The sequence below is a fragment of the Mirounga angustirostris genome, unplaced genomic scaffold, assembly GCF_029215605.1.
Source record: "Mirounga angustirostris isolate CCGP_5_RB_7025 unplaced genomic scaffold, mMirAng1.0.hap1 SCAF_4, whole genome shotgun sequence".
NCBI classification, from domain to species: domain Eukaryota; kingdom Metazoa; phylum Chordata; class Mammalia; order Carnivora; family Phocidae; genus Mirounga; species Mirounga angustirostris.
In genome coordinates, this window is record NW_026991712.1 from 47399375 (window position 1) to 47424779 (window position 25405).

At 31.8% G+C, this 25405-nt stretch overlaps 1 protein-coding gene and 1 pseudogene across 1 annotated transcript in view; both read right to left on the minus strand.

The window, feature by feature from the left end:
• Positions 1 to 4281: 4281 nt before the first annotated feature.
• Positions 4282 to 25405, minus strand: part of CNBD1 (cyclic nucleotide binding domain containing 1) — a 357731-nt gene continuing 336607 nt past the window's right edge. Inside the window, exons 9-10 of the mRNA XM_045895596.2 lie at positions 6030 to 6139; positions 4282 to 4479 (exon numbers count right to left, since the gene is read on the minus strand). Coding sequence (XP_045751552.2) covers positions 4282 to 4479; positions 6030 to 6139 — 308 coding nt within the window. The remainder of the gene's footprint in view (positions 4480 to 6029; positions 6140 to 25405) is intronic.
• LOC123858919 (tubulin alpha-1B chain-like) lies at positions 23409 to 24713 on the minus strand (annotated as a pseudogene).

The following is a 25405-nucleotide window of genomic DNA, read 5'->3' on the forward strand; positions in this document are numbered from 1 at the left end:
TAAAATACTTAATGAAATAAAATAATATACTGAGAAACAGTTATATGAAATATAATTTTTTCACTCAAAACTATGTTCATAAAAACCCAAATTAAAAGAAAAATTTTACTCAAATTAATTAGCATTTTTTCTTTTAACATTATTAGTAAGGAGCAAAAAAAGATTCATAAGAGAAAAAATACTTTTAAGTGTCATACCTTATTTTTTACTTGGAAATGTATTTTTATAACAAAATTTTATCATAAAGCAAAAGCAAAAAAACAAAGGAAAGGGAAGCATATTTACTCTGACAAATTGTTCAAAAGTTTAGGCTCTTCTGATTAACACAGTTACCAAGGAGGCACCTGGTTATAACCTGTCTCAGCAAAAGGAGAAATACTGATGTACTGGGAAGTAGATCTTCTGGATAAGAATGTATTCATTGCTTCTAAAATGTCTAAAAGACCTATCTATAGTAAAAAATCTAGTTTGCTAGGCTTTTGATTAAGAGAATCATTATCAGAGATAAAAGTCTTTGGATATTCTTTCTGTTTAAATACAAACTTTCAGATAGTTTGTAGCAATGTCAACTTGGAATTGAAATTTTCCTTTTGAAAAGAAAGACAATTTAAATCAATAGCTATCCCTTATTTTTTCAATCATGGATGGTTGAATTGAGATATAATTAAAAACAGTGGTAATTCATTTTTTAATATGAAAAGCAATTCTTTATCATTACAAAAGTAGTACACTTGTTTTAATGGTAGGATGAGAATTTCTGATCCCAATAAAATTAAAATAGTTGGTATTTATAATTTTAATCTAAATGACTTGAGGTATAAGTTCTGAATCTGGACAAAAATACATTACCTTCATAAAAATAATAATCTGATAAACTATATTCCCAATGGCATTATATAAAATACTCTGGTTTCTCTTCAGATCACATAAATCTTTCACCTTTTACCAATGGCATTATATAAAAAAGAATATATTTATATTTGCTTAAATTTCATAATAATTCTACTACTCTCATTTTTATTTAGATGTTCAAGTTAATGTCTGAGAAGCATGTATATAGATTGCAAAAGTTATTTGCAACTTTCCAAAAGTCAACAACCTAAATGAACAAAGAAATCACTCTTCAAATATTTTTAAATACTTCAAAACTAATTATTGCACAGCTTCCTTTATGATTGTATATAAACAGTTGTATATATAATTCTCCAGATAAAGTATTTAACATTTATGCAATCTCTTACGTTTCCTAATTCTGTTCTACCTATCCCAAGGTATAGATAGGTATAGTGAATTCATTGTTCCCTTTATGTATTTACTAAATATTGTTGATAAACTGGATTGTTTAAGTAATACTGGCCTTTTAAGATGATTTATATGGGAACAAATAGAGTGTGACTTGTATACTTAAGAAAAGACATGACCTTTAATTTAGTTCTCCAGTAATACATTTTACAATTCTAAAAAGAAATAGTATTTTTAACAATTTTTGATAAATTAGAAAGTGTAGGCAATGTAATCCACATATGGCTAAGAATTCTGTTGAAGCGCATTGGTTTTATTAGTTTTTATTGTTTTTTAATGGACCACCTCACATATAAACAATTATTCCTGACATCAATTTAATATACCAGCTAATAACAATATTATCCTGATTGCAAGATGACACATCCTGGGTTTTGCTCATGTTAATTATTCTACTTTAATGCTTCCAATTTGTCATCAACTTGATATTTTTTAAGGCACATTTTACTTTCTCTTAAGTCCTTCCCTATGCCATTTTATAGAGATGGATTCATATTTCAGATAATAAAGAGCGGAATAGATGGAAACAAAATGAAGTAATATGAAAATGCAAAAATAAAGAACATTGTTCATGTGTGAAGATGATTCTTTCAGCGAAATTAACCATTACATTTCTCATTAAAATTATTTAGCTTTCAATATATATATATATATATATATATATATATATATTTACTTTTTTGGAATAAAATAAAATAATTAGAATGTAGAAATAAAAAAGACTCTGAAATTAGGAGCACCTGGATGGCTCACTCGGTTGTGTGATGGACTCTTGAATTTGGCTCAGGTCACTATCTCAGGGTCCTGAGATTGAGCCCTGTGTTGGGCTCCGCACTCAGCAGGGAGTCTGATTCTCTCTCTCTCTCTCCCTCTGCCCCTCCCCCCCACTTGAGCGCACTCATTCTCTCTCTCTCTCAAATAAATAAATATAAAGTCTTAAAAAAAAAAAAAGACTCTGAAATTAAATACAGTTGATCCTTGTACAGCAGGGGGCAGGGGCACCAATCCCTAAGCAGTCAAAAAATCCATGTATAACTTCTGACTTCCCAAAACTAAACTACTAATAGCCAGCAGTCGATTAACATATATTTTGTAAGTTATATATATTATATACTGTATTCTTACAATAAAGTAAGCTACAGGAAAGAAAATGTCATTAAGAAAATCATAAGGAAGAGAAAACACATTTTCAGTAATGTATTTATTGAAAAAATCCTGTATAAGTGGACCCACACAGTTAAAACCCATGTTTTTCAAGGGTCAACTGTAAAATATTTTATTTTCTTAAAAGTTGTGGCAAAACAAGCAAAATAAAATCCTTAAGAACATTTCTGTTTAGGAAATGTTTAATTAGGCACACAATGTGTCAGTAGCTTTAAAACAGTCTCAAAGGAGCAAAACATAGAAAGAAATTTTAAGTATGGATAGCACACATATAAAACACAATTAAATCTTACACTAAGTCATCTATTTTAATTTTAGGTTGCCAGACAGCAAAGAAGATTCTAATACATGCTTGAAAGAAGTACTTTCATGTGTGAAATGTTGATTTACATAAAAGAGTTCACAGTGGGGCGCCTGGGTGGCTCAGTTGGTTAAGCGACTGCCTTCGGCTCAGGTCATGATCCTGGAGTCCCGGGATCGAGTCCCGCATCGGGCTCCCTGCTCGGCAGGGAGCCTGCTTCTGCCTCTGACCCTCCCCCCTCGCATGTGCTCTCTCTCTCTCTCAGTCTCTCTGTCTCAAATAAATAAATAAAATCTTTAAAAAAAAAAAAAAAAGAGTTCACAGTGTATTTGCCTTGCACCAGTTAACGTAATTAGTACAGGAAAAGAAAAACCTAGCCTATATCAAGTGAGAATATTGTAATTTTAATTGGTAGTTGGTATTTATTTTTAAGTGATATTTACCTTTGGGGGGTTGTATTTGAATGTCACAGAACAAAGAAAATTAATCAATGCTATTTCAAATTTATAACTTTTAAAAAATGGATGTATGAGCTTGAAGTTAAGCAAAATCACAGTTAAGCAGGTAGAGTACATATTCTTTAAAAAACATTAAAAAAAAACCCTTGCAATTCAGGATAAGGGGATTCAGTCAATCATATATGCATAATCATGGGAATGCTTCTTTTTTTTTAAGATTTTGTTTATTTGTGAGTGAGAGAGAGAGAGAGCACACAAGCAGGGGCAGAGGGAGAGGGAGAGGGATAAGCAGACTCCCCTGCTGAGCAGGCAGCCTGACGCGGGGCTCAATCCCAGGACGCTGGGATCATGACCTGAGCCAATGGCAGACGCTTTACCAACTGAGCCACCCAGGCACCCTGGGAATGTTTCTAATTGAGTTTATTTAAAGCAAATTTCTCACCCATGTTCATTTCTATGAATTTTTCCTCTTTTATCCTTTATCTAATGTTTGATATTCTTGTTTTATTATACAAATAACTATATTTTTTTTAATATCCTGTTATGTCATCATTTATTAAACCCTATTCATTTATCCTTCATACTCAATTGCATTTCCTATTTGAGTATAATGTTTGGAGGACCAAACACAGGTGGCTGCATGATTATTCTTTTAATACTACTAGAATGCTAGAATTTCAGATAAAGGCTTAAATGCTACAAGCCACAATTCTTCATATACACTTGATCTAGACTGTACATTGGAAGACAGCACACTCTTGACCTGAACCAGAAACATAGAAGCAATAATTGTAGATATGAAAAACCAAAAGATACTCCATAAAAGGAAGGTATGATGCTATTAATGGTAACTTGGGAATTAGAGATTTTATTAATTTCAAATCAAAGTGTTTTGAAATATTGTTAATACATTCTAAAAATAGCACAATTAAATCAGACAGAATATGAAGTATTAAAGGGGACTATCTATAGATACATTGTTTCTGTAAATAACATATATATACACCTACACTTACTTGAGTGTCCTTCTCTTTCTATGAAATATATCCACACTTGTCAAAAATTCATCAATAAAATGGTATAAAAGACGTGTATATATTTACCAAATAGGTCCTTATCGTCAATGATTGCCATCTCAACCTCTTTTCCAGTAACTATTGTGCATGTGAAAGGAACTTGAAGAAGAACACTAATCTCACCAAAGGACTCCTTCTCCTTAAGTCTACCCATACAAACAAGTTTTTGAATTTTTTTCTGTAAGAGATACAGATAATTGATGTTCAGTGAAACCACTTTCATTCAATGGATAAATACTATTATTATCAGAAATTCACTGTTCAGAAATAATTTTGGTGTATGGTATTTAAAATAAATTGCAATTTCATTCAAGTCAGAGAAAACAGTTATGTTCACATGTATTTAAATTATATTAGAACAATAGTAAATTGATAGACAAGTTCAACATTTCTAAGGTAATTGAAAGTACTGTCATTTAGTGATCTGCAAATTAAATTTTTAATCCAGCAAGATGTTTAGGAAACATTGAGCTCATTCCATTTCTCAAGGTCCAAGGATAGCATTTTGTAAATATAGCTTAACTTTGTATGTTTTCTTAGCTATCATTTATTACCTCAGCCGCAGTTGCAAGGCACATTTGTTGCACTAACAGAGAATGAGAAAATAAGCACAGAGGGCTAGCATCAGAATTGATGGAATTAATGGCCACAGATGGAATTCCATCAAGACTTTCTTGTTTAAATAATAAAGAAACATGGAAAGTGAGTTTGACTCAGGGAACTAGCAATTTAGGTCCAAATTAGAAACAGTGGAAAAGGGCCTACCAGGTTTTCAGTATGCATGATTCTGGAGAAAAAGTTGAAACTCCAAATTATCTTTTCACGGAGATCTCAACAGCATCAAAAATGGGGATGAATTGATGAGCAGTATGATTAAAAAAAAAAAAAGAAGTGTAGCTCTCAAAGCAGGTTGATGACATGAACTTGGAAGAGGTGAAAGCCTTTATTAAATATCCTGGGGTCAAAAGCCAATATCTAACTTGAAGAATTGCCACTTATATAAATGGCAGATCTTCACACTGAATATAATTTGTGTATCAGAATTCAACTAAGTTTACATATTATATTAAATGCCATTGAAGACTGCTTGACCAATCAAAAAAAGAATTAGCTCTAACTTTTCTATCACTGCATTAGTGTTTTACCTGTTCTAGAACCTCATAAAACTGGAATCAAATAGACTGGGTTTGATGTTTTTGCCCAGCCTAATGCTTTGAGATTCATCCATATTCGTGTATGCATTACTTCTCTTTATTGAAGTATGGCATTCCATTGTAAGAATGTATCACAATGCTTCCATCCATCTGTCAATAGATGTTTGGATTACTTATAGTTTTTCGCTTATGAAGATTCATGTGAGTCTTTTTGTAATGTATATTTTTATTTCTCTTGAGTAAATAAAGTGGAATTCCTGGGTCAAATGTAAAGTGCATTTTAACCAATCTGGTATTCTTAAAGTGGTACCTTGTTGTGGTTTTAATTTACATTTCTCTGAGGAATAAAGATATTAAGCATCTCTAATGTGCTTATTGGTCATTCCTATGTCTCACAACTCAAAATACAATGTATTCTACATTCCTGTATCTTACAACTCAGTAAAAAGAAAAGAAATAACAAAAAGTAGTCAAAAAAATTGAACAGAAATTTCACAAAAGGAGACAAATAAATGTTCGATAATTAGGCTAGATTCAATTATGATTAAAGAGAATACATAAGTTTAAAACTTACCACTTTTTTTGATTGTAGTTTCATAAGTCCTACAATATTTCTATAAATGTCACAATATCCAGAATTAATATAAGCCACAAAAGAAATTATCTTTCCACTTTCCACTATCACTGAAAATAAAAAAGATAATTCATTATTTTACATATTCTTCTCTACAAAAAATTATTTTAGATATCACAATGAAAGATGACATATTTAATTCAGGAACTGTTAATGGCAAATTTTTTAATGGCTGGCAGTTTATATGTAGTACTCAGCAAACGATAAAAAATTTACATCTGTTACTTATATTTGTAACCTAATATATAGGTGAATGTTGACAAGACTTTGGCTGTAAAGACAATGGTATGCTAGTAAACTGTCAGGCGGAGGACATGAAAGTGTGGGGCAAGGCCCAATTTGTAGCATTTGCTGATTTTTATGGTATAAATATTCCTGCCATGGCTAATTTCAAATTGCTAGTGTCTTAACAACCAGCTCACAAAATCCCTGAATATTTAGCTTTTGACTTTCTGGGGGCTGACTTGAGTCAGGTCTGGCACTCTGCTAAATACAGCCGTGGTTAAAGCCAGGACTCTGAAGCCATACTGGCCTGGTTTAAAATTCTACTCTGCTACTTTGTAAGTGACCTCAGATAGATTATAGAACTTCTCTGAGCTTCAAGTTTTTCAACTTTAAAATGGCAAAATTGGGGTTCCTTGTTCTATACTTGACACGTGGTAATTAAGTGTATATAAAGTACTTACCATAAGGTTTGGCACATAATATTACATAACAAATCATATTATTATTGTCATTATTATTTTCTCAAATTTGTGAAGCCACCCTAAGGCCAAGATATACTTGAAGGTGAACTGGATAATACCTTTACAACTATCAATGGATTAAAAAGCAAGGTAAATAAAAAACATCTGATCTATATAACATTAAATTATCAACATAATATAATTTAAATAAAATAAATTGGATTTATATAAATTAAAATTACTATTTCAAATTGAATTTCAGTTTTGTTCATTCTAAAACGTATCAATATTTTTTTTCCTAAAAACCCCAAACACAAAAGTGATAATATAAATATAAAGATGTATATGTATCTTTCCTGTGATTTTATAAAGTAGACAATTTAAAAAAAATTTAATTATTCAAAAGCATTTATTTCATAGTGTAGAAGAATATATATCAACATGAGAAAAAATATTGATATTATTTAAAAATAAGCTAGAGAATAGCATAGCTCTTTAAAAATTAGGGTTAAAAAAGAACAAGGTGGCAATTGGTAAATATAATTTACCATAAGCAAAAAATGAATGCCAACATACAATGGAAAATACTTTAAGATAAATCAAGTGACATTTCAATTATTTTGCTGACATGTTTATGAGAATATGCTATCTCCCTTTCCTTATATAATATTCAGAGCCCGAAGTTTATAATTAAAACATTAAAAGGTTATTCTACTAATCACCAATCATTTATTTTGCTTAAATAAAAATTTATGGTAACACTTCTACTGTCTTATATTGTATTTGTTACAGCCAAACATTGATACTATAAATTTATCTTAAGACATCAAAGTAAAGCATGTCTGTAAAATTATATATAAATTGTATAGACAAGAAGAAATTTTCTCATAGATCATACTCTGAAAAGCAAAGAGTATCTTTCTATCAAAAGGTTATATGATAGTAGAGAAAATGTTATATGATAATAGAGACTATCATATAATTGTTTTACTTTTTTTAGTCAATCAATAGGATATAAAGGGAGGCATAGAGCCTCTTGGTAATTGTTGTAAGAATAGGATGCACTTAAATAGACACTAAAGAAGACCATTATTTTAAATGTTCAGAACTGCACTACTGTAAATTTTTTCTTGAAAGTCAAGCCCTATATAGATCATAGAGAAGCATACATAATATCAAAGAGGATAAAGACCGTAGAAATTTCTCTTTGTATTGAAGGCTTTCAATTTATTTGAACCACTGCAGCAAAATCTGAGGCAGTCTCATTCCATAGAGGGGATATTTGCTACCTGAGTAATTGTTTATGGTCTTTATAATAATCATAGCAAATGTTTATCTTAAGACGAATATAGAAAAACCATTTTCATCTAGGTAAGTAGTTTGAATTTAATAACATTACAAAAAATGTGTACCATCACTTGGTAAGAAATTTTAAACATTACTTTTTTAAATGTTTTATTTTGAAATTCGGGTTTTATTTTTTTAAATTTAATTTTATTTTATTATTTTATGTTAGTCACCATATTTTGACTAGAAAAAGAGTCATACGAATTACCTATAAAGACTTAACAACCCCCACCCCATTGTGTTTCCTAGTTTTACCTATTTGGCCTCTGATTCTGCTTCCCATTACAAAGAACTTATGTCAGTGATGTCAAGATTAATATTGTCATCTCTATACTCATTCCTCTTGGGTTACATAGAAAATGACAACATAAAAAAATCCAAAGGATTATAACACAATATTAAATGAAAAGATTTAGTCATGAACTATATAGATTAAATGTTATTATTATTTAAAGGTCATATTCATTGATGTTAAGGAATTAAAGTTGATTTGTATTTAAAAATTAAGTTTTGCGAGAATCCCCTCTGGAGGGAATGGAGGACATATGTTTATGATTGCTTAGGACTGATATTCCTCCACCCAACATGAGATTCATCCATATGAGTGGATACACTACCGCATAAGAAAATGTTGATTAACAAGTTTGGAATTTTACTAGGATTCCAGAGGCGCAGAATTAAATCTTAAAAGAGAGGAGAAGAAAGAGGGAGAAAATATTCAGAGACATATAGTGCATCTGTAAAGTCTTAGGTCATTTAAGATAGCCTATCAACTCTTAATGATGGACAGAAAACAAGGGTTTAAGTGGAGAAAGAAACTTGCTGTAAACACCAGAACTTTCTGCCCTGAGATGTAGTAGCATACATCAGCCGTAGTATTGTGGCTTGCATTTCTCCTATATATGCGTCCTGATGCAACTGGTTCTTGCAAATATGAATAAAACTAAAGGAAGACACTAATAGCAAAGCCCTTTTGACCAGAGTTTTGTTGGTTATACTATCACAGTTGATAGTTATCCCCACCCTTAAGCCCAAAACAATGTACATGTGAGAAGGGAGTGGAAAGGAAGAAACACAAAGAAGAGAGGTTCAACCTATAATCACCACTTCAAAGAAAAGAGTAAACAAAACCAAAATTTCTGTAAGTAAACATGCTAATACCAAAGTCCAGCAGAGTATTATTTTAAGTATTACTTTAAATACCTATATTGCTTCTGTTATTACAATTATTTTGCTCATAAAAAATCAGAAAATACACAAGAATACATAAATTACATGTATCTTATATACATATACATACATATGTATAAATATATAAAATATGATGCATGTATAATATATATGCTCATAACATTTATATATATACATAAAGATAACCATTGTTAATATTTTTATTGCATACATTTCCAGAATATTTGGAAAATTCTGAGAATATATATGTATACATATAAAATTATAGATTTGTATCATTTATAATGACTGACCAAAAAAAGCTCCCTTCTTTAATTATAAGTTTGGGAATTACTGGAGTAAATTATCTTAACTAAAATAAAAGTCAGGTACAAGTTCTATTTGTCTAAATGTTAAAAAAAATACTATTTGAATTTTAGGAAAATGTAAAGGAAGAAATGAATGACAGGAAGGGCAAAAATCAAAGATCTACTAGAAAAAAGAATGTAGTGAAAATGCCTTTGTGTTTACAAACTGTATTTAAAAATTTTTATCACTAATCTGATTAATATATTTTTAATCTGATGACAAATTTAAAGCCTCTTAATATCCTAATTTTCAAGATTTTGTATTCAAGAACGTTAATAAAATCAATTTTCTTATAAAATGGAAAAAACTAGGTTTTGAAGCTCCTCATAAAAAATTCAGACATATATTTTAAAACTGGAAATCATTAGACCATTATGAAAAGAACAAACTTGATTTTATCTTAAGGTAAATATCAGAAGGATTTACAGAAACTAAATATTAGGCATTGTTCTTTTTATTTCCATTGTTTATTATATGCTAGAAAGTAGTCACAAGTCCAATAAAACTATTTTATTCCAATTTTCAGATCAGAGTCATGATAAGAAGGATAATTCCTTACTGGTGATTAGTATCAGTACTGGGACAGTTTAAATGGAAACTAGTGATTAGAAAGATTGTTAAAGGACATCTTAATTAAGATAAACCCCATCCCATTTGCCTAACTGGCCAAAACACAGTTTTGGAGCAGAAGTGTATCTGAGGATCTGTAAGATTGATACAGCTTCAAGCAAGATATGCATTAGCTGAATGGAACCAGTTTTCCTTGTAAAATTAGGCTACTGGAAAAAGAATGATATAGAATAGTACTATTGACTGCTATTTTTTTCTTGAAGTATAACGGGCATACAACATTATATTAGTTTCAGGTATACAAAGTAATGATTCAACATTCGCATACCCTGCAAAATGATCACCACAATAACTGTAGTTACTATCTGTCAACACACAAAGTTACAAATTGTTTTTCTTGTGATGAGAACTTTTAAGTGTTACTCCCTTAGCAACTTTCAAATTTATAATACATTATTGACTATAGTCACCATGCTGTACACTTAATCCCAATGACTTATTTATTTTATAACTGGAAGTTTGTACTTTCTGATCCCCTTCACCCAAATCGCCCATTCCCAAACCCCTCTCTCCTCTGGAAACCACCAATCTATTCTCTGTATCTATGAGTTTTGTTTTGTTTGTTCTTTCATTCTTTCAATTCCACATATAAACAAAATCATACGGTATTTCTGTCCTCTAAGTTTGCTTAGTATAACATCCTCAAGTTCCACTCATGTTGTTGCAAATGACAACACCGCACTCTTTTTTAATTGCTAGGTAATAATTCCATTGTATATATATAAAACATATCTTCTTTGTCTATCAATGGACATTTGCATTGTTCCCATATCTTGGCCATTGTAAATAATGCTCCAGTGAACACAGGGGTGCATGTATCTTTTAGAATTCGTGTTTTCATTTCCTTTGGGAAAATACCCAGAAATGGAATTGCTGCATCATATAATAATTGTTTTTTTGAGGTTTTAATTTTTTGAGGAGCCCTCATACTGTTTTCCATAGTGGCTGCACCAATTTAAACTCTCACCAGCTCCAACTTTGAATTCTCTATACTTTTCTATTCTTTCTCAGTAGGTAGATAGATAATAGGTAGATAGATAGATAGCTAGATGATAGATAGCTAAATGATAGATAGATGATAAATAGATTCTATATAGACATAGATAGAGGTTTGAATATATATACATACACTTATACATGTATAGGGGAAGTGTGTGTATATGATATTTCATGGAATTCCATATTCTTTCCTCACATATGTCCTGTCTTTTTATGATCTTTTAAAAGGACTGATGTTCAAGCACCAGTTATATTGTGCTTTGGTTGATATTGCTGCTTTTGTTACTTTGGCTTTAATGAGCTTGGTGTTTTCAGAATTACACATTTGGTTTTGTCTTTTCATTTGAATTTGGAGCACTGCTTCATAATACTAGATTTGATTCCCCTCACGCTTAAGGATTATTTTAATAAATATACAACATACATTTATCTATGTCTACCAGAAAGAAAATGCTACATATGAATTTGCTATTATTATACTAAATTTTGATCCTCAAGTTTTCCAGATATTTCAACATATCTGGACTTTAAATATCACTAAATAGCAAGAGTCAGCATAAATTCAAAACTATAGATATAGACTTCCAAATACCTCAAACTCTGGAGGTACAGAACATAAAATGATTATACGGGAAATAGTAAATAATACAAAGGTGATTTCTGGAAGGACTTGTATAAGATAGAAATTTTTCTTATAAGTTTGGGAGAATTAGACCAACTGATTGTGTGTTATCTTGATTATTAAAAAATAACATTTTAAAATGACTTTGGCCTTTTCAAGTTTTCTCATTCATGCTTCTCTTTCTTTTGATATTTTATATTTTATAGAAGTGTATTTTTTCCATCAAGTTTTTTTAAATCATTAGAATGGACTTGTTTATAACACTTTATTATCCTTAAATCTTTATTGTGTCTTTATTGTATTTCATTTGCTTGTAAAAGGGTTTATTTTTTTGTAAGTAATTTTTTCTAAACAGCATTTCATATCACAAATAACTACTATTTCTGTGCAGTTATTGTTTCATAGTTCATTGATCTCTGCACTTATTTTATTATTTTTTAAAATTTCATTTATTTAGTCTTGCTTTCTTTTTCTAAATCTCTGGTTTCAAATGCCTAGATCATTCATTTTCTTTTTTCTTGATTTCCGATGTATTCAACACCACACATTTCTTTTATCTACAGCTTCAACTACATTTCATATATTTTGAAGTAAAGTGATTTTGTTATATGGTTGAGAGTTTTTCTTAAAAGCCTTTAATCAGTGGAGTACAATAATATGTAACTTTCTAAACACTTAGGACTGTCCTTTGCTGTTCTTTTAAAATCAATTCTAAGGTTTAGTTTTGCTCTTGACTCTATGTGAACACTATACACAATGTATTTTTGTAAACATTGCTTATGTCTTAATATGCGGGGGAAGTTGCTCTTGAATATGGAGTTCTACAAATATCTAATGGCTTGAGTTTTTTATTTGTAATGTTCAGTTTCTAGTTGTCCCCAATTTTAATTTATTTCGTCTATCAGTTCCTGAGAGGACTGTATATAAATAGTTAACTACAATGTTTATGATACTTGTTTCTTCCTATAAGCCTATCAGTTGTTTCTTTATATACTTTGAGACTCTTTGGTGTGTACATGTTCCTAAAAGTCACACTTCTCTCTCTCATTTCTATTATCAATATAAAATGCCTTATTTGTTTACCACAATATTTTCATTGAATTCTATCTTGTTGTATGTTAAGATTGTTCATCAACTTAACACATAGACTTTAAAATAAATGCATCATGTCATTTATATTGTTCTGTGGTGTGATTTCCTTTTTAAATTATTTCTTCTTTTATGCTTGTCAATATTTTCTAGTGAACTTTCCACTTCTGTATGTGTAGATAAACATTATTTTTAAGACTCCATGGTGTAGAGGTACCATAATTTAGGGGAATGTAATCATTTTTCTAAAGTTAAGCTTTTAAATGGTTCCAAGTTTTGCTAGTTAAAAATATGCTATAATGAATTTCCTTTATGAACATCTATAGATAGGTGCAAAATTTTCTATAAATTAAATTTTCAGCTAACAGACATATGAAAAGATGCTCAACATCTCATTATCAGGGAAATACAAATCAAAGCTACAATGAGATACCACCTCACACCTGTCAAAATAGCTAAAATTAACAACACAGGAAACAGTAGGTGTTGGCAAGGATGTGGAGAAAAGGGAACCTTCTTACACTGTTGGTGGGAATGCAAATTGGTGCAACGACTCTGGAAAACAGTATGGAGGGTCCTCAAGATGTTAAGAATAGAACTACCCTACGACCCAGCAATTGCACTACTAGGTATTTACCCCAAAGATACAGACATAGTGAAAAGAAGGGGCACGGGCACCCTGATGTTTATAGCAGCATTATCAACAATCATCAAATTATGGAAAGAGCCCAAATGTCCATTGACTGATGAATAGATAAAGAAGATGTGGTGTGTATATATAATATTACTCAGCCATCAAAAAGAATGAACTCTTGTCATTTGCAATGATGTGGATGGAGTTAGAGTGTATTATGCTAAGTGAAGTAAGTCAGTCAGAGAAGGACAAATACCATATGATTTCACTCATTTGTAGAATTTAAGAAACAAAACAAATAAACATAAGGGGGAAAAGAGAGAGAGAAGCAAACTGTAAAACAGACTCTTAACTATTGAAGACAAATTGAGGGTTACTGGAAGGATGGTGGATGGGGATGGGCTAAATAGATGATGGGCATTAAGGAGGCATTTGTTGTGATGAGTACTGGATGTTACATGTAAGTGATGAATCACTAAATTCTACTCCTAAAACTAATAATACACTATATGTTAGCTAACTGTAATTTAAATAAAAACTTGAAACTACAAAAAATTAAATTTTTCATATAGCATGTAATAGTAAATTCTGATAGATTTTTGATAAATTTGAAAATGAATTCTAATTATTTTAATTGTTATGTCCTTGATATTTACTGAGGGTTGGATTTATTTATGTATTTACTATTTGTATATTTTTAATGAATTTTTGGCCATATATACTGTACATTTTAATACTGGGCTTTCTGTCTTTTCTTATTTATTTGTAGTAATTCTTCACAGAGTATGGTTATTTAATCTTCATTATTGTATACATTGCAAATATTTGCTTCTAGTTTCCTAGAGAATGATTTCATCTATTTATAATCTTACCACATAATTTTTACTATTTTGTATGTAATCAAACCTGTTAAAATTCTCTTGATAAACTAGAAACTGAGAGTGACAATGATTACTAATAATTCCTTATTTTGTTTCAATAAGTTTGTAGGATTTTTTAATTTAAATGTTTCATATTATTTATAATTTGAATAATGTATGAGGTAAGAATTTTTATCTCAAATGGATAAAAGTCCCAAAACAATTGACGAAAATTCCATCCTATCCCAATTGATTTGAAAAGTTCCTGCTATCATGTATAAATTGATAATAAAATTATGAAAGTTTTTCTGATAATTGTGATCCTGTGCTCCAATACTTTTTAAATTATTTTAACATTCGACTGTTTTGAGTACTATGAGATAAGTTTTCCTATTGAAATTTTACCAAAATTTTCTTGGAACATATTGTGTTTGCTCTTCCAGATAAAATTATGATGCTGAATATTTTGTTTGTCCCTGCAAACCCACTCTCTTTCTCTACTCTGTTGTTTGCGCTAGAATGCTAATCTTCATATAACTCATCAACCAGGCTCCCTCATCCTTCAGTTTTTGTTTGAATTTGGCCAATGGGAAGCAAATGAAGGTGACTGTAGAAAAGGGAATTTGAAGTACTTATTCCCCCATCTGCCTCCCTGATAGACTACTGTGTAGCAGAGGCTGAACACCTGTCCCAAGGTCACCGACTGCTACAGCAAAGCACTTATACCTATAAATGCAGTCAGACACTGATAATTTCTTTCTAGCCTTTCCCCCTCAGACCTAGAAATGGTAGTAGTTTTCTACAATATATGTCCTTGGGTGCTTCACCATCTTTTGGTACTTTTTGTTAACCTTACCCTCACCTTTGTAAGTAGTCCCTTCCTTAAACTCTCTTCCATCACTCCCGTGTAATATGCTGTCTATTTACTGCCAGACTTTTACTGATACCAATGGGCTTCAAGTCCCATAAGATATTCTGTCAAGATTTTCGTTAGCATTCTATTCAATTCATATATTAGTTTAGGTGAAATTAAATGTTTATAATATTCCAATCTAATTTCTATTCCCTAAGTCTTCTTTATACCATTCAAAAAAGTTGTATACTTTGGCCCATAAGGGGTTTACACTTTCTGAGTTCATTTCTGGATACTTAAATTTTTTATGATATTTTAAGTGATGTTTCCCATTATTTTGCAAATTAGTTACTGTTTCTCATACAATCTATGATATATTGATTTAAGAAAAGGAAACTGACTCCCGATGTAATAAAAGAAGAGTTTTTAGGAAAAGGCTGACATTTGACCCAAAGTCAATTACAATTACAGTGTCACAGTCAGAATAAATAAAGCATAATATTGTTATACTCAAGAAGCTTATTCCACAAGAAAAAGTAGTACTGAGCAACTGTGGATCAGATGGAAGATCCACAGAGGCTTCCTTCTGTGCAAGAAGTGTTGATCATCAAAGAATTTCAGTGGCATTACCAATCACTAACTTGATGCTAAGCAAATAGAAATATTTAAAAGGAAACATTTCAAATAACACAGGAACTGTATGATTATCATCTTTCAAAAATATTTCTGATTTCACTGATATCGTTTTTCCCCTAGCACTGTAATTAATCTTGATATATATCTCACATATATATATGGAGAGGGATGATATATATATATATATATCAGATATATATGTGTATATATATATACATATGGTTAGTTAAATACATAAGTAGGTATATATATTTCATTTCAGTGGGATATCGTGTGTTCTGAAAGTAACCACTGTATTTAGCCTGACATTTGGAATCAAAATCCAATTTTCAGTCGTAATGGCAAAAAAAAATCTTATTTCACAGAGTTACCTAGATTAAAGAGATAATCTAACCTAATCTTCAAGAGACAGTGCTTTATAAATAGCACTAATGTAATAGAAGAAAATTATTTTCATATTTATGTAGAAAAATAAAAGTTTCCAAGTTTTCACCTGACAATCATATATTTTAACCATAAATTCTATTTAATCATGGTAATTGTCCATTTAACAATGATACACTGATTAGTTACTTCATTCTGACACTACCTAACCATCCTACATTGATTTCATTTCACTTACTTAAGCAGAATTATTTCAGAGATGAATAATCACATACTAAATGGACTGACCCAAGGAAGTACATGGATAGTATGATGCATTCATAATTTGCATCTAGTATATATGATAACTAAATTTATTCATTATTTGAGATAATGATTTACTTCATTAATTTCACAATAATTAATTTTGATTCAGGAGATATTCCACTTGGTATATGTTAATGTAATCCGGACCAGTGTAGGTAAACTGTTCAAGTAAAGAGATTTATTTTATTATATGCTTTCAGAACATTGGTTATTTATACTCACATTAGTTCAATCACTCTCCATTTATGCAAAAGTACACTTTAACATACCTACTAATGATCCAGCCTTCATTTCTGTGCACAATATTCTGACTCAAAAAACATGTGAAAATGGTTGTTTTTAATATTTTAGTATTTTTCAAAACAACTTTAAAAAGATATGATAAATCCCATTTGCATTTTCAAAAGTGGAATGTTAATGCTTTTCCTATAAGATTTTGTATACTACTTTTATATTAATCATTTTTATAATACTTATTTGTTATTCGGAAACTATTGTTTTCCTTTTAATCTCATTACTTTTATACACTGAACATTCAATGTAAATTGTATACCCATAGTTTTCCTATTGTCATCTCTATTTTTAACTTAATGACTAATCCATTTATGGATTTAACTTAATGACTAACCCATTTTCCACTAATGCCAAATGATATCTAATTAAATATCTTTTTCCCCACATGTGCAAATTGTTTTCTTTTCTAACACTCTTTAAAAAAAAATACTAGTCTTTCCCCATTGATGCATGGTACTTCTTGTTAATATACTACAAACCATTCTTCTGCATGTTAGTGTCTTGTATAAGCTAACACCCTAATGAAAACCTAAGCCAAGGGTATGAAAAAGTTGTTAAAACTTTTATTAGAAGTAAACTTAGAGCATATGTCAAGAGTGACATAATTATACACATTGATGAAATACTTCTAAGAATTTTTCCTAAGGAAATAATCAGGTAACTAGTCAAGTACTTGGGCATTAAGTATTCAAAACTGAGAATGTAATATTTTATGCAACTTAAGTGATAATCAAAAGAGAAATGTTTAAATAAATTATAATAAATCATAGAATATATTATGCTTCCACTAGAATTCAGAACTCTTGAAACTGCTATTGACTTGGAATATTTTCATTTTAAAAGGGCCAGTGAAAAAGAGTTCCATTAACTTTATAGTACTCAACTGTGACCAAATATATAAATATTATTTACTTTTGAATTAAAATCCTGGGAAAAAATATAGGAAAAGGTTAATAATCCTATAAGAGCATAATTAGAAGTTACATATGCTTTATAATCTTTTGTTTTCCCAAAATGTATACACTGAGTATATATACTATTCTCATAAGTAGATGTCTGGGGGCCACTGAGAACAAATAAGAGCTATACAGCATGCTGCTTCTCCAGAAAACTCATGGTACAGCAGACAGAGGCCAATATAGTTTGGTAGCCTTTCCCTCACAGGGAAAGGGAATTGTACATCATTCAGCATTCTGCTTGCTGTTTTGTTAGGCTGCTTGATGGGTTGGCTTCTGCCCCATTTCTCTTGGATCATGGGTGGGATCTGGCATCCTCTAAATATATGGGGGCTGCTAAGAACAAAAAAGAACTGGGTGGCATGTTACTGCTTCAGAGGACCCACCATACAGCAGAAGATACCAGAGAATACAAGGGATTATGAGTTCCTGAAAAAAAAAAACTAACCAGAAAATTCCTCTAATTAGGAATCTACACACACAAATCCAGAGAAGACATATCCACAGAAAAGGTTTGAGAGGCCCCAGATTCTCTAGCTAGACTGGTGATTGGTAAAGGTTTTCCCCTGTATAACCATAGTTCATAAAAGCCAGGAGGGGTGGATGTTTTTTTTCGAATGTACAAATTTGGATAATAGCCCAAGCGAAGGGACAAAATATATCTTCAGAAACCAACCCTGAAAAAATGGAAATATATGAAATGCCTGACAAAGGATAAGAAATAACATACCTAAATATTTTTGGAAAGAAAAGCTAGCAAGATGGTAGAGGAAGCCTCAGACCTGTTTTCCCCTCAAAGAAGTGAAGTTAACATTTCACAACTAATTGCCTTTGTGAGAAATCCAGAAACCAATTAAGAAGTTCCTACAATGTAGGCAAGCACAAAACCAACCACATAAAATTTGGTAGGAAAATTCATGTCACTTTCTCACCAGGCCCCTCCTGGTCATGTCATGGCATGATTAGGAAGAAACCACTAACACCCAAATTCTCTCTGGGTAGAGAAAGGAGTGGAACGTACATACAGTGTTCTGACTTTTTGGAAGCTGCCCAGGGGACTGATTTCTATCTTGCCTGCATTTAAGTACTGGCGGGAAAGGGGTGTCAGGTTGGGGTCCACTGAGAACAAAAATGTTCAACATGTACCAGAGTCTACAGTACCACAGACAGACACTAGGTAGTGTTCATTAGTAGAACTTGGCAAACTTCTTCAATAAGGAGATTATACATATAAACTCAGAGAGAATACATCCCCAGAAAAGGCTTGAAAGATCCCTAGAATATCCAGCTGGGCTGACTGAAGAAAAACCTCCCTGTGCAAAGACCATAACACAAACACTGGAGAAGTGATTGATTTTTTTTAAATTTCCAAAGTCCCAACAGAAGATAATGAAATATACAAAGAAGCAGGGGAATACGAACCATTCAAAGGGACAAATTAAATCACAAGAAACTGACCCCAAAGAAATGGAGACATGAATTACCAGACATAGAATTAAAAAAAAAAAAAAGTCATAGACATGTTCAATGAATTAAAAGAGAGCACAGATAGGCAATTAAATGAAATCAGGAAAATGATGTATGAACAAAATGAGAATATTATCAGAGATAGAAACAATGAAGAACCACCAAACTGAAATTCTAGAATTAAAGAATAAAATAAATGAATTGAAATTTAAATGAATTGAAAAATCCATTGGAGAGACTTTTTAGCTCTTGACCAGACAACAGAAAGAATCAGCAAATTTGAAGATAGGAATTTGAAATTACTGAAGCACAGGAGCTAAAAGAAAAATAATAGAAAAGAATGAAGAGAACCTGAAGGACTTGAAGGACAGCATTAAATAGAACATGCATATCATAGGAGTCCCAGAAGGAGATGAAAAGAAAAAGGGGCAGAGACACTACGTGAGGGAATAATGGTTAAAAGCTTCTCAAATTTGAGAAAAAATAAATATATAAGGTCAAGAAGCTTAATTCACTCCAACTAGAAGAAAGCATACACACAGACAAATCATAATTAAATTGTCAAAAATCACAAAGAGAGAATTTTGAAAGCAGCAAGTAAAAACAGCTGTCCTGTTTTTAAAATACAAGGCAGCTCTAGGGATCTGCTGTACAACACTGTGCATATAGTTAACAATACTGTATACTTCAAAGTCGTGTAAGTCGGTGTTTTGAGTTTTTTTACCACAATAAAAAAATAAATTGGTGCTAAGATTTGAGTTACTAATATTTTTTTCATTATTTCTCCATTAAAACATAGCCTGAGTAATACACACACACACAAACACACACACAATTTCCTATCAACAAAAATTCTTTCAGTTTTTGAAATATTGTTAATCAATCATTGACCTAAGGGAGATGGCACATAATTTTAACTTTGACAAAGTAATTTTTCTCTATTGAAACTCCAGAATTATAATCACACCAGATGTGTTTACAGAGACAACTGAGAAAAGTCTCAGAAATATTTTTAGTTAAATTTTTAGAGTTGTTGAAAATATGTTATTTTTCCAAGTTTGAAGACTTGATCTTATTGACATTATCAAAAAATGCAAATGCAGAAACAAAAGAACCAGTGAAATTAAATTTAATTAAACAATTAGCATGTACCTTTTTTCATGCACAAAACACTATTAATCATGTTTTCAAAAAGCCTGAAATATAGTTACCTAGATGAGGCAAATAATGAACAATAAAACAGTATTATAGGAGAATTAAATGTTTATTGGGTTCCAAATAAATTTTGTTTTTTTCTCTTTTGGAGTTAAAAGAACATCTTCACAATGTCATGTAATGCAAAAACCAAGCATTCAATATATTTTGTTCATATGGTGTGAAATCTGGACTTGATTTTGGAATGTGTCACTATTCTAAGAAGCTTTCAAGCTGGAGGACATAAATATATTTTTAAAAATTTATTCAGATCATTTTAAAATGGTGCAATTATTCAAAAAGAAAAGAGAAAAGACATAATTCACTGGAAGGACATCAAAATAAGTTATGCAGGCTCATGCACATTACCTTTATCAAAATACAAGTATTTATAAAATGTTTTTATAATAAAATAAAAACATTTATGAGCTACATAGAATCTTTTTCCTGATTGGTTAATCCTGTCTCTATTATTTCCAAACTCTACAATTTTCACTGTTAATTTCTTTCTCACAGAGCAATGTTATTTTCTAATTAATCAACATTTGTTGATTAAAGTATTAGAATTAAATTTAGGTAAAATTATGTTAACTTCCTCTCTCCCCCCAATATAATATATAATATATATATAAATTATCTGTTGAGAAAGAGTGCACTTTTCCTGTGCCTACAAAAGATGTAAATCTAATTTCTAGGGATGAGAACTAAAATGACTGATATGAAAAATGCAATGGATATGATTTGTAGTAGATTAGACAGTGCACAAAAAATATTAATAAAATGAAGACACGGTAATAGAAACAATCCAAAATAGAACATAGGGGGGAAAAAGAATCAAATGCACACACACACAGAGGACAAGCAATAGTGAAATAGAGGACAAGTTCCATCAACCCAACATGTAAATGGGGGTACCCCAAAAAAGGAGTGAGTATTTGCCAAATAACAGCCAAAAATAGTCCACATTTGATTAAAGTGAATTTTCCACCCAATAATATCAGAATACATGTTGTTTATAAGTGCACATGGAACACTTACCATATAGACCATATTATGGATCATAAAACAAGTCTTAACAAACTTAAAGGAATTCACATCACATAAAATATGTTCTTTGACAAAAATAGAATTAAAATTTAAAATCATTAACTGGAAAAAATACTTGGAAGCTTTATAACATATTTCTAGATAAACTATGGGTTAAGAAGAAATCAAAAGGAAAATTACAAAGTGTTTTGAGTGGAATGAAAACAAAGACTAAGAACCAACATTTGTGCAGTACATTTAAAGCAGTACATAGAGGGAATAGCATTAAATGGCTATATTAACAAAGGAAAAATTTCTTAAGTCAACAACCTTTCTATCTTGATACTATAGTAGTGTATTAAATTCAACATAAGCAGAAAAAAATAATAAAGATAGGAGTAGAAATCAATGAAAGGGAAAATAGCAAAATATAGAAAATCAATAAACACCCAAAGCTGATTCTTTGAGATCAATAAAATTAATATACCTCAAGCCAGACAAATCACAACAGAAAACTCTGATAATAGCCCTCGAAGATAAGTACTACTATTATCCCTATTTACAAAGGAGAAAAATAAGGCACAAAGTTACATGACTTGTTCAACATCTCACAAATAATAAGTAGTGTAGCCAGAATTCAAACCCAAGTGATTATCCTCCTCCAGTGATGCTCTTTAATGTACTTTATACTATATAATGTTTATTTATATAATTATAAATTTATATTAATCAGTATTTCCATAGCTACATAATTACATATGGATATGATTTAGTATATAATTATATACCACTGAAATCAATCTACACACATTCTGGCACTTTTTCACTTTTCAGTATATCTTGAACATCTATATACATCTGCATATATGATTTGCTTAATTCTTTATATTGGTGGTAGCTTCCCATTGAATGAATGTTCCATAATTTATTTAACCAGCTCTTTCCTGATGGGCACTAATTCGTTTCCCATTGCAAAAAAAATGTACAATATACATCTTTAGATTAACAAGTGCACGTTTATTGGTAGTATAAATTTTTAGCAATAGAATTTGCTAGCATAAAGATTTTTATTTTTTATAGACTTTGACAAATTAGTCTTGAAACATACTGTACCAGCTGACATGCCCACCTAAAATGTATAAGATTCTCGCTTTCTAACTTCCTAGAGAATATTGTGTATTCAAATTATTTTCAATTTTTGTCAATGGGATAGGTAGAAAATTCTAATTAAAATTGAATTTTCAAATTATGAGTGAAGTTGAATTATGCATAATTATTCAAATTATGAGTGAAGTTGAATTATTTTTATTACCTCATACAGAACTGTCTTTTTTTTTAAATTTTTTATTTAAGACTGGGAATACTTTATTCAAACCCATCAGAGAAATGGACAGCTTGGGTATGTAACAAAGCGTTGTATTTTTGTTTCTTGTTTGTTTGTTTGTTTTAAGAATTATTTATCTTAGAGATACAGAGAGTATGTGAGCAGGGGATGGAGCATATGGAAGAGGACAGAGAGAATCCTCAAGCAGCCTCCTCGTGGAGGGTGGATTCAGAAAGTGGACTCGATCCCAGGACCCTGAGATCATGACCTGAACCAAAATAAAAAGCTGGCCACCCAACTGACTGAGCAACCCAGGTGCCCTATAAAGTGTTGTGTTTTGAAGCATAGGTCAGTAATTTTATATGAAAGTATACACTAATATATACAAATCAACTGATCACAGCACAACTTTTCAGTGTTTAAAACAGAATAAACTATCCTGTAAAAGCAGCACCTTTGTGACATTTTTAGCTTTAGTACTCCTCTCCTTCTTCACCCTCTTCTTCAACAGAATCCACACCAACCTCCTCATAATCCTTCTCAAAAAACTCTCCTTCCTCTGTGCTCTCACCCACATACCAATGAACAAAGGCATGGTTGGCATACATCAGGTCAAACTTGTGGTCCAGTCAAGCCCAGGCCTCAGCAATGGCTGTGATGTTGCTCAGCATGCACACAGCTCACTGTACTTTGGCCAGGTCTCCACCAGATACCACAGGCTGGAAATTAATGCCAACTTTGAAGCCATTGGGGCACCAGTCCACAAACTGGATGGCATACTTGGTCTAAATGTGGCAATGGCAGCACTGACATCTTTGGGGACCAAGTCACCACAGTACAACAGGTAGCAAGCCATGTATTTACCATGGCGAGGGTCACATTTCACCATCTAGTTAGCTGGCCTAAAGCATTCATTGGTGATTTCGGCTACAGAAAGCTGTTCATGGTCGGCTTTGCCAGCAGAGATGACAGGAGCAGGAAAGTGGATGCCGGGACAAGGCACCAGGTTGGTCTGGAATTCTGTCAGATCAACATTCAGGGCTCCATCAAATCTGAGGGAAGCAGTGATTGATGACACAATTTGATCTATCAACACATTTAGCTTATTGTAGGTTGGGCATTCAGTATCAAGGTTTCTACGACAGATATCATAGATGGCCTCACTGTCTACCATGAAGGCACAATCAGAGTGCTCCAGGGTGATGTGGGTAGTGAGGATGGAGTCCACAGCTAAACTACAGCTGTGGAAACTGGGAGAGGGGGTTGCTTGGGTAAATGGGGAACTCCATCTTGGATGTCTTGCCATAATCAACAGAGAGATGTTCTATCAGTAGGTTGGTGAACCCAGAACCAGTTCCCCCTCCAAGGTTGTGGAAAACCAAGAAGCCCTGAAGACCTGTGCCCTGATGGGCTAGTTTGTGAATTTGGTCCAACACAAGGTTAATGATTTCCTTGCCAATGGTGTTGTGCCCTTGGGCATAGTTATTGGCAGCATTTTCCTTGCCTGTGATGAGCTACTCCAGGTGGAAGAGCTGCCGGGAGTTGCCTGTGCAAACTTCATCAATGACTGTGGGTTCCAGGTCTACAAGTACTGCCCTGGGCACTTGCTTGCCAGCACCCATCTCACTGAAGAAGGTGTTGAAAGAGTCATCTCCCCCAAAGGTCTTGTCACTTGGCATCTGACCATTGGGCTGGATGCCGTGCTCCAGGCAATAGAGCTCCCAGCAGGCACTGCCAATATGGACGACAGCCTGGCCAACATGTATGGAGATGCACTCATGCAAGGTTGCTGCTTCGTGGCTGCCGAGCAGATGGCAGAGAGGAAGAGGAGGGGTTCTTGCTTCTTATAGTGCAACTCTTACATGATCGATGTATGAGAACCTGCCAAGAATTTTTTATTCCCTTTTTTCTTCATTCTCTTCCCCCCACCCATCCCGCTTAAGATTTTACAACTATTGGTAACAGCCAGTTTTATATTAAAATGATTTATTTCTCATGTGTACAGCAACTTTATTAGCCTGATATTTATATATTAATATTTATGGAACATTTTGCCATTTAGAATACTGAATTTTTACTACTAAGAGATTAATATTTCAATTTATGTCTTTTACCTTTTTCTTTTGTCATGTTCTAAAGGACTTCCTCCACCAAAGGTTAGAATTTGCTGTTGTTTTCTTATAGCAATGTTATGACATCATTGCTTACATAGGTTTTTAATCCACCTGAAATGTATTTGTTTCTGTTCACTACTTGTCTAACAATCAGATATTTAATAAACTATCTTTTTCCCTATGCTTTTGAAATAACACCTCTGTATTATACTAAATTACCATATTAAGTTTGCCATACTAAATTGCCATGTTTTCTTCCTAGTCTTTCAATTAATCTGCCTACCAAATAAAATATTTGATTTATATTACATTCTCTCAGTATTTTAAAAGCATTTTTAAAGTTCGATTGTTTAATT